The sequence below is a fragment of the Taudactylus pleione genome, unplaced genomic scaffold (genome assembly GCF_031769625.1).
Source record: "Taudactylus pleione unplaced genomic scaffold, aTauple2 ptg000386l, whole genome shotgun sequence".
In the NCBI taxonomy this organism is placed as follows: Eukaryota; Metazoa; Chordata; class Amphibia; order Anura; family Myobatrachidae; genus Taudactylus; species Taudactylus pleione.
In genome coordinates, this window is record NW_028284787.1 from 13,873,755 (window position 1) to 13,899,557 (window position 25,803).

Consider the following 25,803-nt stretch of genomic DNA (forward strand, 5'->3'; position numbering starts at 1 on the left):
TTACTGCCGAAATATAATCATTAACGATTTATTTAGAGAAAGCAGTCCTCCTTATCAAACTGCACTAATTTAGTTGGCAACTTCAAACCCACGAGTGAGGCTATATATATACAATATACCCTAACCCAATTATGGGTATGAATGAATATCAATTCTTTCTAATTAACGGGTATTAATTAATCTATCATCCTCCTCATGTATTGTGTATTGCTCTCTCTGGGGAGTAGCACATGAGCAGTACAATCATCCATATATTATCTTTGGTAAAACCTGAGCTTTCTTGTGGTGCCTTATTCGATACATACAGGCAAATCTATTGCAATAGTGTCTGCAACAGTGTTTCTTTTTCAAGAGACTATTGAGCAACTGTAACTATTGCAGTATCTCAACCGCTATATTAGATTCCATACTGGTAGATATTTATCAGTCTCCAGACATTAATTATTATAGCAGAAATCATGTTTCTAATTAAGGTAATGATATTTTTCATTAACTAGCTATTATACTCACTGTTACGCCACTCTCTTGGTATTAATACACCAATATCATAAAAATTGTGTGTACAATTTTCGATTATTTTTCATACCAGTGAATAGCTAATTTTGTCTATGCAGCACAACACTTATTTTGCTTAATGTGGATGAAAAACATACCCTGTTCTACCAGTAGCAATATAGAAGTATTCAAATATATAGAAGGTGTACTTTCAGGTGGACATATATGACTCATGATTTAAAATACTTATAGAGACAAATACAATTTATTACATTTAATTTATTTTTAATTTTGTAATGATGTTACTGATAATATATTTCATTTCACTTTAGTTCTGTTCTTTTAATTATTTCAATAAAAGTTATATTTTATTGAGATTCATTAGTACGCCAACTAAGAGGACATTCTTGCTCTCCTTTTTTTCTTATCCAATTGTTTAGTGTCCCTAGGCAGCACCCCCAACTATTCTATCAATAATACAATTGGTGACCTACAAATTGGGGTATTTTTCTCTTTTTTGCCTTTATGGTCTATAATTTAACAATACATCAACTAGTGCAGAAGTTTCCCATTTCCCCGTTTCCTTTTATTACTCTCTGCATTAAGAGTATATTCTGGTTATTCACCAATCGGTATCCAAGGCCGCTATTGACTATTTTGATTTAATATTGACTATGACAAAGATGCTTGCAGTCTTTTCCACATTTTTCCACCCACTCCATCTGTCTGCAACTGTCTCTAAAGGCAATTAGTATGTAGTATTGCAGCATGAACTACAGCCCACACCTTCTCCATACACTCTCCTCTGGGAAATGGCATCTAAAATCACGAGGGAGGGACTAGCAATCCAAAACATGCAAGATTCGTGATCTGAACCTGGTGAGGAGACCAAAGCCGGAACCCGGTTCTACTCGGAACCCCAAAGTGATCCAAACCAGGTTTCTGTCCTCCCTGAGCTCGCCTTAGGACACCTGCCTTACGTTTTGACAGGTGTACCACCCAGATCAGTTTGGATCACTTTGGGGTACTACTCGGAACCCCAAAGTGATCCAAACCAGAACCCCAAAGTTCGGGTGTATTCAGTTATATGTGTATTCATTCCAAGGCAGCATTCAGGGATAAATAAAACAGTGGCATCTGCCACTGTTCCACTACTGTTTTATTTATCTCTGAGTGCCTTGGTGTTTGTGACCTGACCTTTGTCAGTGAGTTGAAGGCAATGGGGTGAAGCAGCTGACCTTCATAACAGTGAGTACCTGTAAAGATGCCCTCATTTGTCCAACTAAATGAGGACAGGTATGTCCTCCTCCTTCTCCCTGTTTTCCACCACTGATAAAACCACACCACATATGAGCAGACACACTTTTGTACAAACATCCTCCTCAAAGAGGACATGGCACACACACGTACCAATAGTGAAACCTCTTGCTTTTGTTTTCCTTAACCCAGCTCACAGCAACAGAAAGATAATGTAAATATGATTTCTTTATAGCACTGCTCTAGGAGCACCCATTAGTGTAATACTTAAAAGTTCTATGATGGTTACAGGAACCTGGCAGTGAGTAAATTCAGCTAATACAATGAGGTGATATCACTATTAACAAGGTACCAATCCAAATGAAGAAAGCAAATGAAAATATTTACAATCCACATTCCATTAATGTGCAATTACTATGGGATATAGTATGCTCTGCAGTATCCATGCCTTAGCAAGTTTGTAATCTATTTAGTGTGTTGTGAGTGTAACTGGGAGTGCAATACACTATAAGGTAGCTACAGAATAGATAGCCACATAGGAATATGCTTGTATACATGCTCAGTTTTCTATGCTGTTGGAACAATAAAAATAAAATTACCTTGATTACCAGTAGCCTGAGGAGTTTGTCTATCTCGTTCTACAAAACTTGGGGACAATGGATTTAACTGAACAATGGGCCTGATTCAGACCTGCTCGCAAGCGCTATGCACTTGCAAGTGGGTCGATGGTGGGGCACTGCGCACGTGAATTTTTCACTCGCTCCGGGGCTCGCTACAAACTGGGCGGCTGTCGATGTTGATCGACAGCTCGCCGATGGTCGCGACATCACCTGGCCACACGCAAAAGCTGTGGGTGGTCACCCACAGCAATGCGAGCGGCCAGGAGGCCGGTTTTTTAAAAAAAGTGGCCGCCCTGATTCAGAGCGAGCGCTCGCTTTTTGCGTGCGGCTCTGAATCAGGCTCAATGTCCAATATACACTACTCTAATATCACTGTCATCCCACATTGTCCCCAATTATAAGTTTTCTTTCCATGAATTCCACTTCTTCCACAAGAGATTTCCCTTCCCTTTAGCCACTGCCATTTGGTTGTTCTATCTCCCCACTCCTTTTTTATTTTCCTTTTTTCATATCTATTACTGTTTAACACAAAAAGCATGAGTCTGGCAACTTGATTTTTGCTACATCCTGTTAATTGTGCTATTTACTGATAGATTTACATTATTTTGATTAGCCCTGTTATCTATCATGTTGTATTACTTTGTTTATTTTACATCCTCTGTATGATACATTCTCATTATTTGTACTGTGCTTATTCCTTGTATGCTTTATTAGATGCATCTATTAAATAAATAAATAAATAAATATATAAAGTTACCTGATCTGTTATTAGGAGACATGCGAACTGGAGATATGGAGGGAGTTCGAGAGGAAGAGTAAGGTCTTTGTCGATCTCTTTCAATGGTTGATGATGATGCTACAAAGTGATACTGGGACCATCCATCCTAAAAAATAAAAAATGGCACAAATGAATGCTTATACTAGAATGTAATACATAAATAGATTTTACATTTACAATAGTATTACACACTGGTTTAGGTATTTAGTGTGGCTGCACTCTGGTTTATTGCGTGAGAAAGCCGCTATGATTGTCTATTTGCATATAATCCAACATGGATTATGTGTGAGGCTCATTCAGAAAATACATAAATTAACCTTACTAATACAATGAATTTCATTGAGAGCTCACACACAGGGTCTGTACGTAAATAGAGTGAAGCCTCAAGGAGAAAATTATCATTGATCATTTTTTTTTTTAAGTAAAATGAAGGAAAGGAAAAATAACATCCATCGGCATTTACAATACAGTACATCAAAGGGGGAAAAATAAACTATAGTGATTGGGGAGGGTGGTGTATACTTCAATTAAGTCTTTTGTTACAGTGTGGAGCAAGGCAGGTTTTTCATAAAGGGCTGCATTATTTTTTTGCAGACCTAATTCACTTTTCTTAGAAGGAGTTATGCTGTTTACTTTATTTATTTATTTTTTAATATTTCTTTTTTTTATTATCCATGAAAATGCCACTTATCAAGTCTCTAGTATGCAGACGCATCATGATATTCTTACAGCGTATCTCGATGCAGTGTAAATATAAATTAATGTGGACACATTATAATACACTAATATGAGTTGCCCATATCTTCAGACTGCAGCTCAAAATAATCATGCAAGTGTAGAAATTCTGTGGCATTATGTTAAATACTTTAATTAGAAGTTCCAAAATAGATATAAACAAGTAATACTTGTATGAAAATATAGAGGGCTCGATTCAGACCCGGTCGCTCGTTCTCAGAGTATGCAAATTCAGCTAAGTGACAGCATGGCAGGCGAACGCACGGCAAGGCATAAGCATGCCCACTATGTCTTGGCGTGCGATCACTTTATGTATGCAGACGCCCACCAGCCTGTCTTAAGATGCCCACTTGCACACGGCATCTCCTGGAAAATTTTATGCAACCATCGGTACATCGGGTACCATCGGAAACGAACGCAGCGCTTGAGGTTGACTACACCTTACCTCAAGCACTGCGAACACTTCAGTGTAAAATACAACCAGGTGACATGTACAAAGATGCTGCTTGTTAACTATGCATGCCTCTGAAATGGCGTTAAGACGATCAGGCACGCCTGCGTTCACACCTCCACTCCCCGTTTCTAGTGGCGAGCCCCTGTTACCACCTACAAATGGCTTCTCCGGTCACTCACTCTGCTGGACTGTCTATGCTCAGCGAGCGAACGCTTCTTGATCTTTCGCACTGGTTCGCACGCGCGCACTGCAATGCATACGCAGTATGCGAAAATCGTCCAGCTAAGAGCGAAAGCTTCTTCGCATCCGGGTCTGAATCGGGCCCAGAGTTCCCCTAATAGCTAATCTGCAATATAAGGAGATTCCCTGAAAATACTTTAAGGAGTCTCCTGGACATTTCGGGAGAGGATGCATGTATGACTCTCACTGGGCAGTGCCGCTTGCAGTTGAATTTCAGTAAAAGCTTGATTGTCTCAAGCTTCCGACAAATACAAATATGCTGTGTAAAACTTGGGACAGTAGTATATCATAAGAAAGTCCGACCTTCTTTTATGGAAACAACAAGGGTTGACAGGCTCAGAGCATATATCCTTTGGTCACTTTATTTAGGCTGCCATGCTTATAACAAGTGTTTTGTGTCTTACAGTATGTCCAAATTCATAAACAAAAATAACATATACAATAAATAGGTCAACATTTCAATAAAAGTGAGTTCGATAACAGCTGAGTTCCCTCTAAAACTCAGTATGGGCGCAGCCATGTTGGATTCAGTCACCTGACTCTCCTCCACCACTCAGAGGACCTCATTCAGAGCTGGTCGCACAGAGCGTGCGGTCGGTCTGAATGAGGGGAGGACGTCTTGAATTTTCAAGACGTCCTCCTTTGCGGTGGTAAGGCTGTTAACACCCACAGCCTTACGACCGCCTAAGGTGATGGTCGCGATGGTCAAGCCTTCCAAACGGGGCGAGCTGTCAATCAACATCGACAGCTCACCCCGTTGGATCGAGACCCGCTACGAACGGCGCTGTCGGTCGTAGCGGGTCTCACACATGTGCACGACGGCGCCGGCGCCGTCGTGCGCATGCTCTGTGGGGGGCCATCGACCCGGTCCGAGCGCATCGGCGCTAATGACTGGGTCTGAATGACCCCCGGAGTGCTGCTCCCAGCATTATATAATTTCCATTTCCTAACTGGCCTCCATTGCCAGTATGGGTTGGGAATGAGTTCCCGGCGGTCGGAATGCCGCTGATCAGAATACCGACAGTGGCATCCCCACAGTGATATGTAAGTATACTACCACTAACCCTAACCCCTACCCTATCTCTAACGCTCCCTCCCCGGTGTCTAACCCTAACCTCCCCACCTAGTGCCTACACCTAACCTCCCCCTCCCAGCACCCTAAACCTAACCCTCCCCCTTTACTGCCTAACCCTTCCTCTAGTACCTAACCCTAACCTCCGATACTTACCTTTGGGATGACGGCGGTCGGGATACTGGAGCCGAAATCCCGGCGCTTGGGATTCCGCCACCGGTAGTTTGACCGTCGGCATCCTGCATGCCGGAATGCTGACTACACCCCACCAGTACAACGTTGCTTCTGCTGAAGTTACAGCTGAGCTCCCAGGTACACTGTATCTGAATGGTTCCAGTCCGTGTAATTCCAGTTCCAAGTCTGGTTGCAAGTCTCCATTCCATCTGTGCTCCAGCCTTGGTTATCCACTGAGACTTGTTCCTAACTACAACCATCGATCCCAGCCGATATCTCCAACCATCGGTCCCAGCCGATATCTTCAACCATTGGTCCCAGCCAATATCTCCAACCATCGGCCCCAGCCGATATCCCCAACCATCGGCCCCAGCCGATATCTCCAACCATTGGTCCCAGACAATATCTCTAACCATCGGCCCCAGCCGATATCCCCAACCATCGGCCCCAGCCGATATCTCCAACCATTGGTTCCAGACAATATCTCCATTCATCGGCCCCAGCCGATATCTTCAACCATCGGTCCCAGATGATAACTACAAACATAGGTCCCATCCGACACCTCCATCAACGGTTCCAAACCGACCCAGTTCTGCAATTCATCATTGGTTCCAAACTGACCAGTAGTGTAACTCATCATCATCGGTCCCAAACCGATCCAGTACTGCAATTCATCAACATTGGCCACAACCAATCAACTAATTTCATCAACATCGGAGTCATATCAATTAAGTTCTTCAATTCTTTAACATCGGTTAAACCGATCAAGTTCATCAATTCATCAACATCGGTTTCAAATCCTTCATATTCTTCAATTCATTAACATCAGTTCCAATTCGATTGTCTCCAAACATCAGTTCCAACCTGTCTCCAAACATCATTTCCAATCCGATTGTCTCCAAACATCAGTTCCAATCTGATCCTGCTTCATCAATCCCACATCATCGGTTCTATTCCATCGATTCTACAGCATCAGTTCTAAATCCAACCTTGCTTTACCAATTCCATATCATCAATTCCACTACATCAATTCCTATCCGATTCTACCACTACAGTTCCTATTCAGTGTCCAATCTAATAAAGTTGTTCCACTGTCATCGCCTTCGGGTTCATCACCTCCAGCAGTTCCACTGCCTCCTATCTTCCCTCATTGCATGAGGAAGTCTTGGCGCAAGCCACACAAAATCACTAATGCCTCCCTAGGCTCCTCTTTAGCCTCCATTGCCTGTTCCAACCAATTCAAACAAAGAGCTACATATGAGGAGACTACAAATGTTGCTTGCACTAACTACATAACTGCATGTATGGTTGTTTGTCATCTGGGAATGATTATTGCCATAACTAAATTTGAACTCAAGTTTGCATAATATATGCTAATATCTAAAAACGTATTTCAAAATGAATATAAAGGGTACAAATTATTTGGCCTAAAGTATTTGAGCTCCTCCATTTAAGCTTTAATCACTAGATCATGAGTTCCCATATCATTTGGCCAATAGTTGAATTTGGCTCCATTTAAATTGGGCAACATGTCACTTGTGTCTCTATTTTATTTGTGAAGCATGGCATCAGAACCCAAATGCAGTGGGGTGCAAAAAAACTGTACCCATGTAAATTGAAGCTTGCTGGGTAGGGACTAAGGCAGTGGTTCCCAAACTTTTTTTACTTCACGGCACCCTTAGGGGTAAATTTACTAAGGTGAGAGTTTTTAGAAGTGGAGATGTTGCCCATAGCAACCAATCAGATTCTACTTAACATCTAACTAGCACCTTCTAGAAGATAATAGCTAGAATCTGGTTGGTTGCTATGGGCAACATCTCCAATTCTAAAACTCTCACTTTAGTAAATTTACCCCTTAGTGTCTCATCAGATTTTTGCGGCACCTATGGAGCAAAAGAAAATATCTAACTTTATGTCCTGACAACTAAGGGCCTGATTCAGAGCCGCTCGTAAGCGGCCTCTTGTTCGCTCAGAGCGATGTTTGCCCAACTGCGCATGCGTACGGATCGTTATACGCATGCGCGAACCAGTCAGTGCGGTCGAAATTCATATGCTCATAAAATAGCGAATGCCTGATAATTTGAGTGACAGAAAGAGGCGTATGTGGGTGGTAACAGGGGAAGGTGCTTGAAAACGGGGAGTGGAGATCAGAACGCAGGCGTGCTTAAAGGTCAAAACGGGCGTTTTATGGGTGTGCATAATTAAAACAGCAGCGTCATTGACCACGTCACTGGGTTGTTTTATAGCCAGAACTGCTCGCAAGATTGTGATAGCAAAAATCAACCACAAGAATAGCGAGCAGTTCATACGCTGGTCGATTTACTCGATTAATCTAATAAATAGCGGACATGACGTAGGATGCGAGCGGCCAGGGGCGTACTTTCCAAAAAACGACCGCAAGTTTTGTTCGCTCGTTCAGACCTAGGGGCGTGAACAGACCGCAAAGAGCGAACGGTTCATTTGAATAGCCACCCCTATTTTCTGGACGAGCGAGCGCTAATTGCGTCCGGCTCTGAATCAGGCCCTAAGTACAGCAGCCATTATAAAGAATGAAATAAATAAATTGAAAACCAGTAAGAGGTAATCCTGCCGATATTTGAAAATACTGCTTTATAAGCCACAAAAGGGCGCTTATTGTTTTAAAAAAAATTATATCTGAATGATTTTCCTTCAAGATTCTATGGTATGGTGATGTCAAAATCATTAGATATTTGCATACATACAGTACTAATGTTGCTTGTAAGTGTCAAATAGCTCTAGTTATAGCACATTTGGCATTTACCACCTCTTCTTACATCTCACCCACTGACTATATTCAGCACTGGTGTGGGGTGGAAAGTAGTATTGGTGACTACGGTAATGATATTATTACATTGTTATAGATATATAGATATTTTAACTGAAGATGAAGTGTATAAAGAAAAAGAATGTACGGCTTATGCACTTTGGGCCTGATTCAGACCCGCTCGCTAAGATGCATACTTTCGCTATTGCCGATGGAATGCAGTGTGTATGCATTGTGCGCATACATCGTAGTGAGCATGCGCATACCATAGCGAAGGTTCACAATGCATTCGCTCGCTGCGCATAGACAGCCCAGCAGAGTGAGTGACAGGGGAAGCCGTTTGTAGGTGGTAACAGGGGCTGGCCATTAAAAACGGGGGAGTGGAGGTGCAAACGCTGGCGTGCCAGAGCATCTCAACGGCGTTTTAGAGGTGTGCATAATTATAAGACTGCATCATAGTACACATCACCTGGCTTGTTTTTACACTGAAGTGCTCGCAATGCTTGTGGCAGGGTATGGTCAACCTCAAGTGCTGCGATAGCATCCGATGTTAACCGATGTACCGATGGTTGCATACACTTCCTGGACATGACGTGCACAAGTGGGCGTCTTAAAATAGGCTGGTGGGTGTCTGCATACACTATGTGATCGCTCTCTAAGAAATACTGGGCGTGCTAATGCAATGCTGTGAGGTAGCACTGCCTACGCAATTTGCATACACGTCGTGAGAGTGATCACATCTAGCGAGCTCTGAATCAGGCCCTTTATCTCTAATTAAAATATCTATAACCATGTAATATTAACTTTACCATGGTCTGCAATACACCCTTCCACCCCACACAAGTGCTAAATATACAGCTTATTTAACAATCAAAAACATAATAAAAAAGGGGTAAAATTAATTTTCAATTAAATATATCTAATTTTAATTAACAATAACAATTACATTACGCCCACCCCAAAACTTCAGACACACTGTGTCACAGAATGTCACTAACCCAGAGGTTCAAAAACGCGGTCCTCAAGGCTCCCCAACAGTTAAAGTTTTAGAGATATCCCTGGTTGAGCACAGATGACTTAATTAGTACCTCAGTCAATTTGATTTAACCACCTGTGCTTAACCATGGATATCTCTAAAAGAGCTTAAAGGGGTGCTGGTAACACCATTAACAGAATTATTCAACCAGTCACTAGCTACTGGAGTAATTCCAGAGGACTGGAAAAGAGCAAATGTTGTCCCACTGCACAAAAGTGGAAGCAAGGCAGAGGCAAGCAACTACAGATGAGTGAGCCTTACATCAGTAGTAGGGAAATTGATGGAAACACTCTTAAAAGAAAGAGTCATAGATTATCTCAAATCCAACAATTTGCAGGATCCCAAACAGCATGGATTTACTGGGGGGAGAACATGTCAAACAAATCTTATTGACTTTTTTGACTGGGTGACTAAGGAAATAGATAAAGGGGGGGCCTTACTAGACTCTAGTAAGGCTTTTGACACTGTTCCACATCGCAGACTGTTAAATAAACTGGAAAGCATGGGATTGGATACAAAGATAGTTGAATGGATACGATCATGGCTGCAGGATAGGAAACAGAGAGTTGTAGTAAACGGAGTGCAGTCTCAAGAGGGAAATGTTACCAGTGGAGTACCTCAGGGATCTGTACTTGGACCAGTGCTTTTTAATATTTTTATTTGTGACATTGCAAATGGTATTGAAGGGAAACTATGCCTTTTTGCAGATGACACAAATGTATTCAACAGGGTAAACACACCAGGAGGGATAAAACAAATGATTGAAGATCTAGGTAGACTAGAGGAATGGTCAAGAATGTGGAAACTACAGTTTAATGCCAAAAAATGCAAGATCATGCACTTGGGTCTCAAAGATCCAGTGGCTAAATATAGTATTAATGGCACTATACTGGAAACTACTGAAGAGGAAATGGATTTAGGAGTCACTATTTCAGGTGACTTAAAGGCAAGCAAACATTGTAACAAAGCAATGAGGAAGGCAAGTCAGATGCTTGGTTGCATAGGGAGGAAGTTCAGAAAGAAAGTTCAGTTCAGTTCTGGAGGCCATATCTCCAGAAGGATATAAATACATTAGAGACTGTACAAAGAAGGGCAACTAAAATGGTGCAAGGTCTACACCACAAAATGTATCAGGAAAGACTAAAAGATCTTAATATGTATAGTTTGGAGCAGAGATGTGATAGGGGGGACATGATAGAAACGTTCAAATATATAAAGGGTTTTAACAGGGTAAAGGAAGGAGACATTCTTCAAAGAGAAGTATTAGAACAAGAGGACATGTTCTAAAACTGGAGGGTGGTAGGTTCAGGGGAAATTTGAGAAAAAATTACTTCACAGAAAGGTTAGTGGACAAGTGGAATAGCCTCCCATCAGAGGTGGTAGAGGCTAAGACAGTAGAGCAATTTAAACATGCATGGGACAGACATAAGGATATCCTTCAGAAGAAGTAAGGATCAATAAGGGTTGAGGTAATAATATGTTTAAAAATGGGGCAGACGAGATGGGCCAAGTGGTTCTTATCTGCAGTCAAATTCTATGTTTCTATGTTAAACCTGAACTGTTGAGAGTACAGGAGTTACTGTGAGCTGCAGCCTGCAGAAGGATGAGAGACCGGTAACAGTAGGAGGAGCGGAGCCGTACGACTCTGACTGTGACAATCAGTGAGAGCCAGAAGCAAAGCATGGGGCTGGCTGTGCTATGTAAATGGCTGCGGGCTGCATAGAGAGGCATCTTACTTGCTGTCAAACCATCCACCCATGGCACTCCTGCACTTTGGGAACCACTGGACTAAGGGCCTGATTCACAGGGGAAAACAAGTGTGACCACTGCAGCTCTGCACCTGCTGCAGCGGAGATCAGCTCTGTACCGGGAGCCATGCTAACACCTGCAATAGGGGTTAGGATGGCTCCTTCCTGATAACCATCTGCCTGCAGCAAGTGATGGTGCACCCACTACTGCAGCTCGACAGTGACCTGGGACCAGAGACACCTGTCTGTACACCTATCCAGGGACCACCGGTACAGAGAGCCACCTGCCGGAACCACTGATTCTGCATCACAACAAATGTGGCTCACCAGCACATGCTGCTGCAGAGTTGGCTGAAACTCAGTGAGTCTGTCTATCTCGGACCCACCAGCCGTTGTCACACAGCGTAAAATATACATATCAGGCATAATTGTATATGAGCATCTCTGCCACAGCGAAATGCACGTCGGTGTCCTGCTGTGTGTCAGATGTACAAATTGTGAATACTACATATACAGTATATGTTTGTACCTATATCTGTCTCATATATATCTGATATATATCTATCCACAAACACACAATATTTGTTTTTCTACTATTATTATTTTTTTATTTTTTTTGGGGGGGGGGCTCCAAACTCTGACTTGCCTCCAGGCAACTGGGATGAACTTATGCTCCTGACTGTGTGTAACGTCCTCACTCTATGCAGACCTCACCCTCCAGGAATGGTGTAATACACCCTCCTGTGCCTGTTTCTCATCCAATGGAATTGTCCTGCTGTGGACATATCCCTGTGCTAAGAGGAACCCATAATAAAGGCAGAAAATAGAAAATCTGTTGAAACTGACTCTAAATAAAGCCTTTTTGCTTAGTATATTATTCCCACACAAATCACCTCTTACACTTCTTTATAACCCTAGAAATATACATATATTCCCCAGTATAAGTGTATCACATACAAATTTCATTTACAAACAACTCATGCGGGCACATAAGGCTTTATAGATTACTTGAAAAATACTCATTTTACATCGTAAATTGAAAACAGCATACTGGCTCCACAACCTTCATTACTTTAACATTTTCTGTATTTCTCCTAAAGTGCTGCGTGTTTATGTCTGACTTTAATCACTAAAGGTCTGATTTCCACTGCCTCTCAGCACATGTAAAAACCAAGGGCCTGATTCACTACGGAACACAACTGCGAATGCAATAGCGATTACGTACACAGTTCACTGCGATAGTATGCTAATTCATTGCCGCCGCTGCACTACATAAGGACGCCAACTTTACCTTACACATATCCGTAATTTTAGCAAGACTGCAAAATCATCGGTACACTCGAGTACCATCACAGCCTCTCGCACACTTGCACAAGCTCTGACCTTACTCATAAATTGCTAACTTCATCGCACGCTGAGGCCACAGGCTGTATAGGGCATCGCAGTGGCTAGTTTATGCACACCTCTGCAACGACATTCAAATGTACTGGCACGCCTGTGTTCAGCCGACCACCCACCCCTAACAAAAACCCACAAACAGCACTTCATGTCAATTACTCCACGATGGGTCTGTATAGTCACTGCAATCGCAGTCACGGTCACAATAGCTAGTTCGCGCACGCGCACACTGTGATGCATACACATGCGCAGAATGCAACGATCAGCTGATTGTGTGCGTATTAGCAACTGTGTTCCTTGCTGAATCAGCCCCAAATCCTTTTGTTGAGAAAATAGATGCTGCAAAATACAGTAGGGAATGCCCATTAAAAATGTGCCTGTACAATTTATTACCTTGTCCTACAATCCAAAATCTTATGTTTGCATTTGGGTGCTTAACTAAGTGGCTGATCTTGAAGTAAGAAAAAATATCTTTGTCTCAGAAGAGTTAAAAGACCCTACTCTGTTAAGTATAGAGAGAATGTAAAAGTGGTTGATGGAAACCCAGTAGAACCTGAGAGAATTTTGCAGTAGTTTTTTTGTCCGGGGGTCCAAAAAGACGTATCAGACTACTGTGAATCCTATCAATACCATGCTCCCAAACACCATTATAAAAGTATGCTTGTTCCATTACCCATTATTGAGGCCCCATTAAAGAGAATAGCTATGGATTTGGTTGGACTTCTTATAGAGTATATCTAAAAATAGCAATAGAAATTGTTATGGTTACAATTTGCACCTGTAAATGAAAGCAAATCAAGTATGTTTTTCTCCAGATATACTGTAAAGCTGGCCACACACTAGACCAACTTGCATCCAACCATCCAACTTGTTGATTGATTGGAATAAAAATCTGGTAACGTATGAGAGTTTATGATGAACAGCAATTTGCTCCTAAGTGCCAGAAAACAGATGAAAATGGTCGTCAGACAAGTTTGTTAAATGTTTGATCTAAATAATTTGTTCAAACAACAGTTTTTGTCCATTTTCCGGCATTTGGGAGCAAATTGCTGATTGTAATTTACTCCCATACCTTACCAGATTTTCATTCCAACTAATCAACAAGTTGGATGGTTTGATGAAAGTTGGTCTAGTGTGTGGCCAGCTTTAGTAGTAAAATAAATGAGGTGTCTATATATTTTTTACTTGAGATAACAATAACACCTACTGTAGGGGTCAATCCAAATAGGTGTGAATTGCAAGGTGCGAGTTGCCATTTTCTCTTTGAATATGCATAGCTAATTCATTATGCAATCCAATTAGCAACTCGCACTGAATCAGTTAGACTGAATTCGCATCTTTCCATTCGCACCTCTCTGAGGGTGAGAGATGGGAAGGAAAATCTTTATTTTAAGGTTAAAATGTCAGGACACTGTGGTGAACCCCTTGGACCCCCCTAATGACTTATTAGGCATTTGGAAGTTTCCAATTAGCTTAATTAGTCCAATAAATACATGTCATTTTTTGGGGTAAAAAAAATTGTCCTCAAATTACCCCAAAATCAACTTTTTTCATTAGTTTAGGTACCCCAAATTTAATTACAATATTTTTTTCATTTAAAATAATTGTTTTTTTATGATTTTTTAAAATTTTTCAAGATACCCTCAAATCACCCTTTTTACAACTGTTTTTTGCATTTTGCAAGTTTGTTTTTTATCATTTTCTTGCATTTAAACCCCTCCCCCACAAATCAGCCATTTGACACCATTTTAAAACCTACAGTACCTTCTTAATGCCCACAAACAGCCTTCTATATGGTCCTGCTAACAAAATTATCAATTTTTGGGGTCCAGGATGGCCTCCCGACTTTTTCATGCACTTCTCTCAAATCTCATTTGGCATTCGATGCAAAGTCGGCGAGTTTCAGGAAACAAACTCGCTACTCGCAATTCGCACCTAATTGTGTTGACCCCTTAAGATAGATACAATACTGCCAAAATAGTACCTATATCATAAGTGAATGAAATTACAGAAAAAGGGGGGGTGTGCGGGGGAAAAATATAAATATATATATCAGATATATCTCATGTGGTTGCAACTCTAAGCGAAACAGGTATAAGTAATGTCCTGCACAGTTTAGGGGGTGGCGTCCCACACCTCTAAAGCAAAGCAAAAGAAAGGTACTTGTAAGTCTCTTTAAAAATAACCGTTTTGTTGAATCCAGATAATAGTCCGTAGTTGTAACTGTGTCCGGAGGGAAAAAAAGTTGGTATTAAAAATTTTGTATCAGCTAGGTGGAGTAAGACACAAAAAGGAATTCTGGACTATGCTGCCCACCTTAGGAAACATACGACCGGTGTGTAACCTGTATCTAGGTCTCCGCCGTCTTCTGCTGTAAGGATTCAGCTGCAGCCTGGGGAGGGGATGTTCCTATCTTCAAAACCCCTACAAGGGAATCTTTGCTAGGCTCCCCCTCCTCTAACAGAGTCTTACCTCTAAAGTCCTCTCTGTGTGACCGGCTCCCGCTTCACTCCGCCCTGCTGTCTCCTCATCAATCACCTCTCTGTACTCTCTGGTACCCTTTATCAACAAATTTTCTGCCCAAACACTACTCCCACAGGTGGGTGCAAGAGAGACAATATTTCTAATAAAGTCTGCCCATGGTAATGGATTATGCTACCATATACCTGGAAGCAATACCATTGCGCTATACATCAACTAAGACAATCGCTAGGGAACTAATATGTCTTTAACAGATGGAAATACCTAAGGAAATTCTAACTGATCAGGGTACCCCATTTATGTCAAGAATCATGGAAGAGTTGTGCTGTCTGTTTATAGTTAGTCATCCAAGGACCTCCATATATCACCCTCAGACTGATGGTTTAGTAGAGTGGTTTAACAAAACATTAAAGAATATGCTGAAAAAAAAGTGGTGGATAAAGATAGGAAAGATTGGAATTATTTGTTACCCTATTTATTGTTGGCCATTAAAGAGGTTCCACGGTTTTCCACAGGGTTTTTGCCTTTTGATTTTCTATATTGGAGACAACCAAGCTGGTTATTGCAAAAGAGACATGGGAGGGGCAACACAGTCCTTATAAAACGGTTATTGAGCTTGTTTCTCAGATGCAGGAAAGAATAGCTGCAGTGGTGCCAATAGTGAGAGAGCACCTGGAACAGACCCAACAAACACAACAAAGAGTGTGTAATCATAATGCCCAATTATGCACCTATACTCCTGGGTGAGTGCTTATTTTGGTTTCCATGGTAGAAAGTAAACTTTTAGCTAATTGGCGAGGACCAGTTGAAATCATAGAAAAGTAGGTGAGGTTAATAAAGCATACAGAAACCCAGAACAGATCTACCATGTACATTTTATAAAATTTTTTGAAGGATAGAGTAGTTCTGTCAGCCACCCTGGTCCCTTAGGTAACCACAGTACCTTGGTGCTCGAAGTACCAATAGCCAAAACCCTCTCAAGTAGTCAACAGCACGAGAATAAAGATTTTCTTGTAAGAAATACAGATTTGTTGTCTGACATACCTAGTAAAACAACAGTCATTAAACATGACATTATCACTGATCCGGGGTTTAACATTAACCTAAAGCCCTATCGAATATCAGAAGCCCAACTGGGAATTAGATATAATTGAAGAATCACATAGCGAGTCCAAAATGTGATGGGAGCTTACACTTCTGCAATTATTTCTGTAAATTGAATAGGGTGCTTAAATGTGATGCTTACCCAAAGGAAAATGGATATCAGCTGTCGGTAACACCTAAGCTGCTAAAACATGGCGCTAGACAACCACTGGCTATATACTTATATTTAGTGTGATATAGCTGCATACAATGATCAATCAATGATTACAGTATGTAAACATCACCATGTGCTGCTGCTAATTTTTATGCCAGTAGCCACCAGGCAGTACATAGTAATTACTATAAAGAAAGGAATAAAAAAAAACTGCGCTGCAATGGTGAGAAAAATATATATTAAGTGATGGTGCTTGATAGACGAATTAAATACATGCTTCTTCTGACTATATATAAAAAAATATTTATTTAAAAAACACATACAATATAAGATTATTAATATCAGTAGTACATTCCCAATACTGCTGCCAATAATGGATAATAAGTTAGTAACAAATTCACAAACCTATGTAAATACAATGTATCCTATTAGGTGTATAGCCTATGCCCTCATAGCTGTAAGTTAGAATGATGGCAAGTCCGGAGCCTGGCAAAAAGGAGATCAAGGCTGGTGAGCAGTGACAATAATGCAGCAGAATGTCTGTATTTAATTGGTCTATCAAGCACCATCACTTATATATGTATATTTTTCTCACCATTGCAGCACAGTTTGTTTTCTTCCTTTCATGATGCTTACCCAATGCCTTGTGTGGATGAACGTATTGAACGGCTGGGAACAACATGGTACTTTAGGCTTAACCAAAGGGTATTGGCAAGTTCAATTGACAGACAAATGCAAAGGAAAAAAACAGCTTTTGCTGCACCAGAGTCTGTTCCAATAAAAAAATGTTGCCATTTGAGTTACATGGTGGAGCCGTCACCTTTCTGAGGGTGATGAATAAAAATGTTAAGACCCCATAGACAGTATGCTGCTGCTTATCTAAATGAAGTAGACATCTTTTGTCCTGAATGGCAGTCTCACTTACCCAAGGTACAAGCTGCGTTGGACTCTATACTAGAGATGTGTGCCGACCCCCGTGTTTTGGTTTTGGATCTGGATCTCCTCGTGTTTTGGATCTGGATTTTGGTTTTGCAGAAATGCCCCTTGCGTGTTTTGTTTTTGTTTTTAGATCTGTATTTTTTCTAAAAAAATCATAAAAACAGCTAAAATCACATAGTTTGGGCTTGTTTTTGTTCCTACAGTATTATTAACCTCAATAACATTTATTCTAATTAATTTTGACCACATCACAATATTGATTTTTTTCATCTAGTTTAGGGCCAAAAGGTTGCATCCACCTAGCTGGCTAACTAAGCTAAGTGACAGCAGTGGGCGGCACTAACATGTGGCAGTTCATCTTCCAAAATGGATACAGGGTGTTATACAGTGTGGGTGGGATACACCAATAGTGCACTTACTGTGACAGCAGTGTTGGCAGTGTGGGGTGCTGGCGGTGTCCTCAATGCGAGAGTGCCAGTGGTGTCCTCAATGCGAAAATGCCAGCGTTGTTGGCAGTGTGGTGGTGTTGGCAGAGTGGGGGTCCTGGCAGTGTCCTAGGTGCACAGTTCCGGCAGAGTGGGGGTGCCAGCGGTGTCCTCAGTGCAGGAGCGCTGACAGTGTCGGCTGTGGGGGATACCCTCAGTGTGGGAGTAGCAGCAGTGTGGGGTCGCTGACAGCGTCCTCAATACATGGGGCAGTAGTGCAGGTGTGCTGGCAGTGTCCTTAGTGCAGGGTGCCAGTGGTGTCGGCAAAGCGGGGGTGCCAGCGGTGTCCCCAGTGCATGTGTGCTGACAGTGCAGGGGTGCCGTTGGTGTCTTCAGTGTAGGAGTGCCAGCAGTGTCGGCAGTGTGGGGTTGCTGATGGTGTCCTCAGTACGTGGGGAGTGCGGGGGTGCTGGTAGTGTCCTCAGTGCAGGGTGTATGCAAAGCGGGGGGTGCCAGGAGTGTCGGCAGTGCAGGGGTGCGATGGTGTTCTCAGTGTGGGAGTTCCAGCAGTGTCGGCAGTGTGGGGTCACTGACGGTGTCCTCAGTACATGGGGCAGCAGTGCAAAGGTGCTGGCAGTGTCCTCAGTGCAGAGTGTTGGCAAATCGGGGGTGCCAGCGGTGTCCTCAGTGCACGTGTGCTGACAGTGTCAGCAGTGCAGGTGTGCCGGTGTTGTCCTCAGTGTGCTGGCAGTGACAGACGGCTCTCTCAGCATGCATGACAGACGGCTCTCTCAGCCAATAAGTGTTAAGCCCGCTTGAGGCAAAACCTTGCGATCCGACAGCGGGATCGCAAGGTTTTGCCTCAATTAGGGAAATGGGGCAGGCAGGGAGATCCGAGCTGTGTCTCAGATCCCCCTGGATCCTGTGAAATTCGGGTGGGTCCGGTTCCCGGAGAACCGGACCCGCTCATCTCTACTCTATACATGAGACAGGAATGACAGCCAACCCAAAAAATGTGTTGCTTAGGGATGGTGAAGTATCTTGGATACACCATAGGCAGAGGTTTGATAAAACCCCAACCAAATAAAATTGAGGAAATACAAAATTGACCACTACCCCTAAATAAGAATGCATGTGAGAGCTTTCTTAGGAATCAAGGAGTATTATAGAAGATTTATACCCAATTTTTCCACCACTGCTGTCCCAATGACTAACCTTACTAAGGTGTAAACAGTCAGCTTTGGTTAAGTGGAATCCAGAGTCAGAACAGGCTTTACAGGCGTTGAACGTAGTGTTGTGCAACCAACCAGTTTTGATGACACCTGACTTTAAAAATGAACATGTCATGCAGACAGAAGCACCAGATGTAGGAATAGGTGCTGTATTGTCTCAAAGCAAAGATGGTGAAGAGTATCCTTTTATTTACTTACTGCAAGTAGGAAATTGAATGTACATGAGAAAAACTATCACTGTTGAAAAAGATTTGTCATTTAAATGGGCATTAGAAACAATAAATTACTATCTTTTGGGGAGAAAATTTAGATCACGAATCATGCTTTGTTATGTCTGAGAATACAGAGAGCAATAGGAGAATAACCAGAAGGTTGTTGGCATTGCAAAGTTTTAAGTTATCAGTAGAACATAGGCAAAGAAGACAACTAACCAATGCAGATGCTTGTCCTGTGTTTTTTGTTTTGGAACTAAAGGTGTTCCACCCAGGTCAAAACAGGAGTTATGTTTCTGCAGAGGGGTATATACGTGACAAAAACACTGGGGATGTTGTCAATGGAGAACCATGTATGCCCCAGGATCCTAGCTTCTGTCTGGTAGATAGTTAGCTAATTAGCAATCTTGATTGCCAGACCACCTGTAAGAGGCTGATAAAAGGTGGGTCAGTTTAGTTAGTCTGTCTCTCATTGCCTGAGGAGCAAGTTGAGGCCTCAGAGAAAGAGATCATTGCTTGAGATTGTAGGTGCTGTGCTAAATGCTGTTTTTGTGAGTTGGACTCTAGGTTCTTCCAAATTGAGAGAGGGAATTGAAGAGGAGAGTGAATGAAGGTGTTATGTAACAATTTTCTGTAAAATTACTTTTTTTTTAATGGATGAAAAGTGTTATGACCCATGGATCATAGTAACAATGTTATTTTAAATGTTGGTAGTCTATTTACTGAATATATTATGCTGATAAAAGTGCTATTTCCAATTCATGTCAAATTTATCTTTAAGTGTAAATGATGTTTTTTTTTAAATGTAACATAACACCTTCATCCACTCGCCTCTTCAATTGTGTGCTATATCCCTTTCAGACTAGCAGCAAATTCCTGGATTATTGCATGTGAATGCGCAGCAACCCAGGATTTTGCTTAGTCTGAAAGGGTCCTTAAAAAAAAACCCCGGGTCAAGCATTTCAACCCAGCTAATTACAAAAGTTGAACCCGGGATCTACCCATCTCCAAGTGCTGGCACTGCACCGTGTGCAGTGATGCGGCTGACCCGGGAATAAGCCACCTATCTGAAAGGGGTCTGAGCTGGGTCACATCTGGGTTGGACCCGCGTTCAAAATCCCGGGAGCGACCTGGCATTTTGATCTGAAAGGAGTATTAGTTAGAGCCATACAGGCTAGGATTTATTTTTATGTTTTGTTTATTCTGTGCTCTCAAATAAAACTAGCTGCAGTTTCTGGACTGCTACTAAATGGCTGCTGCGTGCAAGGTACTTCCATTCACCCCAGGACATGACACCACTAACTTGATCTTGATATATATATATATATATATATATATATATATATGTAAATGGTCCCAGCATCAAAAAAGTCTAAAAACACCCTTATACCCCTTGACGTTTTTGGTGGTATTATTTGATTTTTTTGTGATTTTCAGTGTTATGCATTCCTTATTATGTTTAAGTGTCAGCTCTATCAACTGATAAATGGTGGTGGCTGACCACCATATGCAGTTAAAACAGTGTACACAGGGGTTGAAAATGAGCGACCAAGGTGCTTATACACAGTGTAAATAGATATAAATATGAACAAATAAATGAATAATTGATTATTAAAGTGACAGGTGTCTTAGTAAAAAATAAACAAAAGGCAGGTAATAAAATACTACTTATAAAGTGTTTAGTGGTGAAATAATGTGTCAAAAAGTGCTTATGCTTCGATAAAATGATTTAATGGAAACTATTAACAATAATTAAAAATAGTAACTTCAGATCACAAAATAAACAACAAGGAGAAAAATTAGCATATAGAAAATTAAAATTTTCTATTTGCTCAATTTACTCCTTGTTGTTTATATTGTGACCTGAATTGGAACTCATGTTCCAATGTCCGCCCTCAATACTGCAAATGGTCACAAGAGCTTTTTCATAGGTGCTCTTTGCAAAAATATGCAGTAGGTATATAGCTAGCTATAAGTTCTCATGGCAGATAAATATGTGCATTTCGCTAAATGAAGGTTACTGGAAGTCTGCAGACTGCGATTAGTAAGTGACCTTTTTTGAATTACACAAGAAGACAGCTGATCCCAATAATCTCCTGCATGCTTCCAGCAGTCACCTACAAGACTGGAAGTGCTCCTTACCTAAGAGTCAATTCATTAGGGCTAAGAGGATTACATAAATGATTCCTTTAACCAAAGGCAAAATTTTTGGGAGGCTGTAATGTTGACAGATGTAGAGTAATATGTTCATTAAACAATATGAAAAAGTGAGACAGTGATGTGTATATTTATAAAAACATGCTTCGTGGGTAAAAAAAATCAAAACACAATTAATTCTATATCAATGTTGTTTTTTTTATAGACATATAATACTACGTAATGTATTTAAAAGCTAAAACTGGGTACACACTAGACGATATATTGGACGATTTGTCATTTTGAGGTGAATCGAAATGGCAAATCGTCCACATTGTCCAGTGTGTATGCACAATTGCGCGCTCCAGTGCATTGTTCAACAAATCTTCAGATCGGTTTGCAGGCCAATCTGAAGATCCGGCGGCCAACAACATGCTTCTAGATGCGGTGGAGGAACAATATATCGGGCAGTCGTACACCAAATCGTGCACATCAACATGTAATTTTGATTTTCACGTGCAACAATTTCAAGCATTTAATGCAATACCACTGTAAAATTCTGGACAGTTGTGTAACATCTGACCAGTGTGCGACATTGCCATGGATAACAGCAAAACTAAATGCTGGGGCTAAGAGTAATATCAGCATTTGAACAGTACAACATTTCCTTTCTTCTACAGGGTAGAGGAGTCAATGGCCCACACTGGTCCCATTGCTGACCCCATGCTACAAGGCTCTGTGCTTTGCCTATGCTTGTGAACACCGCAACTGGACACAAGATGACTGGAATTGTATAGCCTGTTCTGACGAGTTGAAGTTCCAACTGTTTTGGGAAGATGGACAATTATACGTGTGGAGAAAACCCCCTAAGGCAATGGACATAACATGCCAAGAAGGGACAGCATAGGACGGCATTGGCTCTGTTATGGTGTGGGGTGTTTTCAGCTAGCATGCTTTAGGACCCCAAATACATCAATGAAACTACGTAACCATCCTTGTGGATCATTTTCACACGTACATGTCATGCATTCGCTCATTCACTCCATGGGTACTTAGCCACCAGATGTATAACTGGTATCATGAGTTGACTCCCTCATTGACCAGATTTGAACCCAATATAACACTTGTGGGATGCAGTGCAACATGCTATCAATAGCAGGGTTCCACCACTGGCAAATTTTATGGAATTGTGGACAATTATTCAAGAGGCATGGTGCACACTATCTACTCGGGCCACGCTAATACAGTAGATATTAGTACAGAAACCACAGTGAACTGACTAATCTGCACAGCGCCATTCATTCTTATGGGGACTGTCCCATAGTGACATCTATTTTGCAATGGGGATCCCAGGGAGAGCAGCAGCGTTTTTTTGTTTTGCTAAGATTCAGGAATGCTACATGGACCAAAGATGCTGTGAACCCCTACATTTTGTAAGTAATAATTATGTAAATAATGGATGTGTTGGGGAATTTTGATTTAATAAAATAATACAATATTAGAGTTGAGTGTCCTGTCTTCTGTTTTATATTTATTTTACAGGTGGATTACAAGTACCAGCAGGCTCTTGATGTCTGTACTGGCTTTCCTGCGGTCACACTAGATTAGAGAGCTCATTCTGGCCTTGTATAAAAGTTGGATTGCGTGCTGCAATATTTCTATTATCCAAAGTTTTGGTGAGTCATGTATAAGGTATCCCAGACCTGTTGTGCTAGCTGTCCAGCAAAAGCTCCCAGGCATCTAGCCCTAGTGCAGACAATACAGACACATTTCCCACTGGAGGAGTCTGAATAAGTTTGCAGTTGTGGTCCTAGCCAGGAATCAAATAGCAGACTCTCCCGCTTGAGCATTATGAAAGTTGGCGACTGCATGAACAAGAACACTCACATATTCAAGGTGAGTACTTCAAAGGTCTGCTTATGGCTGAGCTTTGTGAAATGTGCCACATCACCCTGTAACAGACAAGCAAATAGAAGCTGTAAAAGGTTCATCAGCATTACTCAAGATGTTACAAACCTTGGAGTCTCAAGAAATGGATGAATATGTGCAGAAGGAACCAATGTCCTTGGTACTATATTGGAATCTCAAGAGAAATAGTGGTGAATATGAAACTTGTGCGTGAAGAAACATAACAGTGTAAAAGAAGTTCTCAAAGTTTTCCACTGAGTAGACACAACCCATGTGATGAACACCAAGATTACTAATTGGCTGGACAAGATTGGTGACTGTGTTAAGGTGTTAGTGCAGCAAGTTGTGGAATTTATTTCCTCAGAATAAAAATATGAATGCAGCCTGCAGCCCAGTTTCGGCTATTTTCCCATGCTGTTTTTCCCTCACAAAAACTACAACCACATTACACTTTGGGCAGGGGGAATTTATTAATTCAACCTTTTTATTTTACTAGTAAATATGTATGCTCATCATCATCATCATGTGTGCATAGGCTTAAACCTCTGTTAGGACAGTTACAATTTTTACAACAACTTAAAGGCGTATATGTACATCCTACTCTGAAAGGCTGCATCTCCAGGGGTTATGTTACACCATAGTTGCCTACCCTCCAGATTTGGTCGGGAGCCTCCCGAAAATCGGGTGCCGCTCCTGACCTCCCGGGAAGGCAGGCAAGTCTCCCGGCTGCCGCCGACCCCTCCAGTCCCACCGCAATTACTTGTAGAACAGCGGCAGCCAAGGGGGGCGGTGACGCGATTCGCGTCATTCTGGCACCGCCCCCTGCTTCACACTGCCTGTAATATCGGCAGTATGTAGCAGGGGCGGGGCCAAAAGGATGCGCTCATGTGGCTCCGCCCCCCGCCCACAAAACTTGCCATCTTGCTGGCCCCGCCCCCCAGTAATGCCGATCTGGCTGCTCCCTCCCAGAAGGGGCAGCCAGATAGTCGGCAAGTATGTGTTACACATGCCTACCCTCCAACATGACCCGTTCCATTAGGTACAGAATGCTCTAATCCTGGACTTATTTCTTAATTTATGATTGCAGCCACCTGTGTTGAACTAGGTAATTGATGAGATAGGTGTTTCAACACAGGTGTCTGCAATAAAAGAAAATAATTGCAAAACAAGCCTGATTTTGTATTTGCTTTTATTGGCCTTTTAAATTCAGAAGGCAAAACTACCAAAGATTTAAGCTGCATACACACGTAAAGATTTTCTGTCCGACCATCCAACTAGTTGATTGGTTGGAATGAAAATCTGGTAAGGTATGAAAGCAAATGACCATCAGCAATTTGCTCCCAAACGCCGGAAAATGGACAAAAACTGTTGTTTGAACAAATTGTTTAGAACAAACATTTAAAAAACTTGTCTGACGACCATTTTCATCTGTTTTCTGGCATTTAGGAGCAAATTGCTGAACATCAGTTACTCCCATACGTTACCAGATTTTCATTCAAACCAATCAACTAGTTGGATGGTTGGACAGAAAATCTTTACATGTGTATGCAGCTTAAGAGTTTTGAAAACCTCCTGCTTAGTAAATGTACCCTGTGGACCATGTTATCCTACCCTCCAACAATGATCCATTCCACACGGTACAAAATGCTCTCCTCCTGGACTTCCCAACTAATTAATGATTGCAGTCACCTGTGTTGAACTAGTTGATAGATGAGACAGGTGTTTCACCACAGGTGGCTGCAATTATAGATTAACAGGGCAATTCAATTTGGAGCGAAAAGTCAGTTTTTGCTATAATTTCGCACCGATGACGTCATTTTCGCTGGTTTTGGTTTTACACCGTATTCAATTTCAAAGACTTTTCGCAGGTTCGAAAAGTCTTTGAAAAAAAAAACGGGGATAACTTTTCACCACTGAATAGGTGGCGAAAAAAAGTGCAGAATTGGGGTTTAGGGTTGCAGGCTTAAAAAAAATAGCCTGCATCCCTGGGAATGTCATTTTAAAATAAACTGTGTCAAAAAAAGTAAAAAAAAAAAAATAGGGACACCCCAAAAAAATTATTGAAAATTTGGGGTGAAAAAAAATGGGAAAAAATTGTTTAAAAATAGGGAAATAGGTTCAGGGCTATTCTGCAAGTATGCGGCAGGTGTATTCTAGAATAGGCTATTAGCGGCAGGTGCATATTTGCCGAATTTTTAAATAAGGACTTTAGGGACTTAAAAATATGCTAGTACCCATTTTCATGTACCCCAAATTTGATGGGACCACTTAAAAAAATGAAAAAAAAAACCTAAGTGCTCTTCTGCATCACTTCTTCAATGTCGGGAAAAAAACACCTGCAGCCGTTATTTAAATCCCCGACTTTCATTTGCAGGCTAAAACGGGGGTACCCATAGTGATCCCCCATGTTTTTATAGTTT

At 41.5% G+C, this 25,803-nt stretch overlaps 1 protein-coding gene across 7 annotated transcripts in view; it reads right to left on the reverse strand.

Annotated features, from left to right (window-relative positions):
* CTNND2 (catenin delta 2) overlaps positions 1 to 25,803 on the reverse strand; it is a 708,944-nt gene that overhangs the window by 54,922 nt on the left and 628,219 nt on the right. For all 7 annotated transcript variants that reach the window (XM_088445725.1, XM_088445723.1, XM_088445721.1 and 4 more), the window contains one exon: positions 3,130 to 3,256. In XM_088445725.1, coding sequence (XP_088301851.1) covers positions 3,130 to 3,256 — 127 coding nt within the window. The remainder of the gene's footprint in view (positions 1 to 3,129; positions 3,257 to 25,803) is intronic.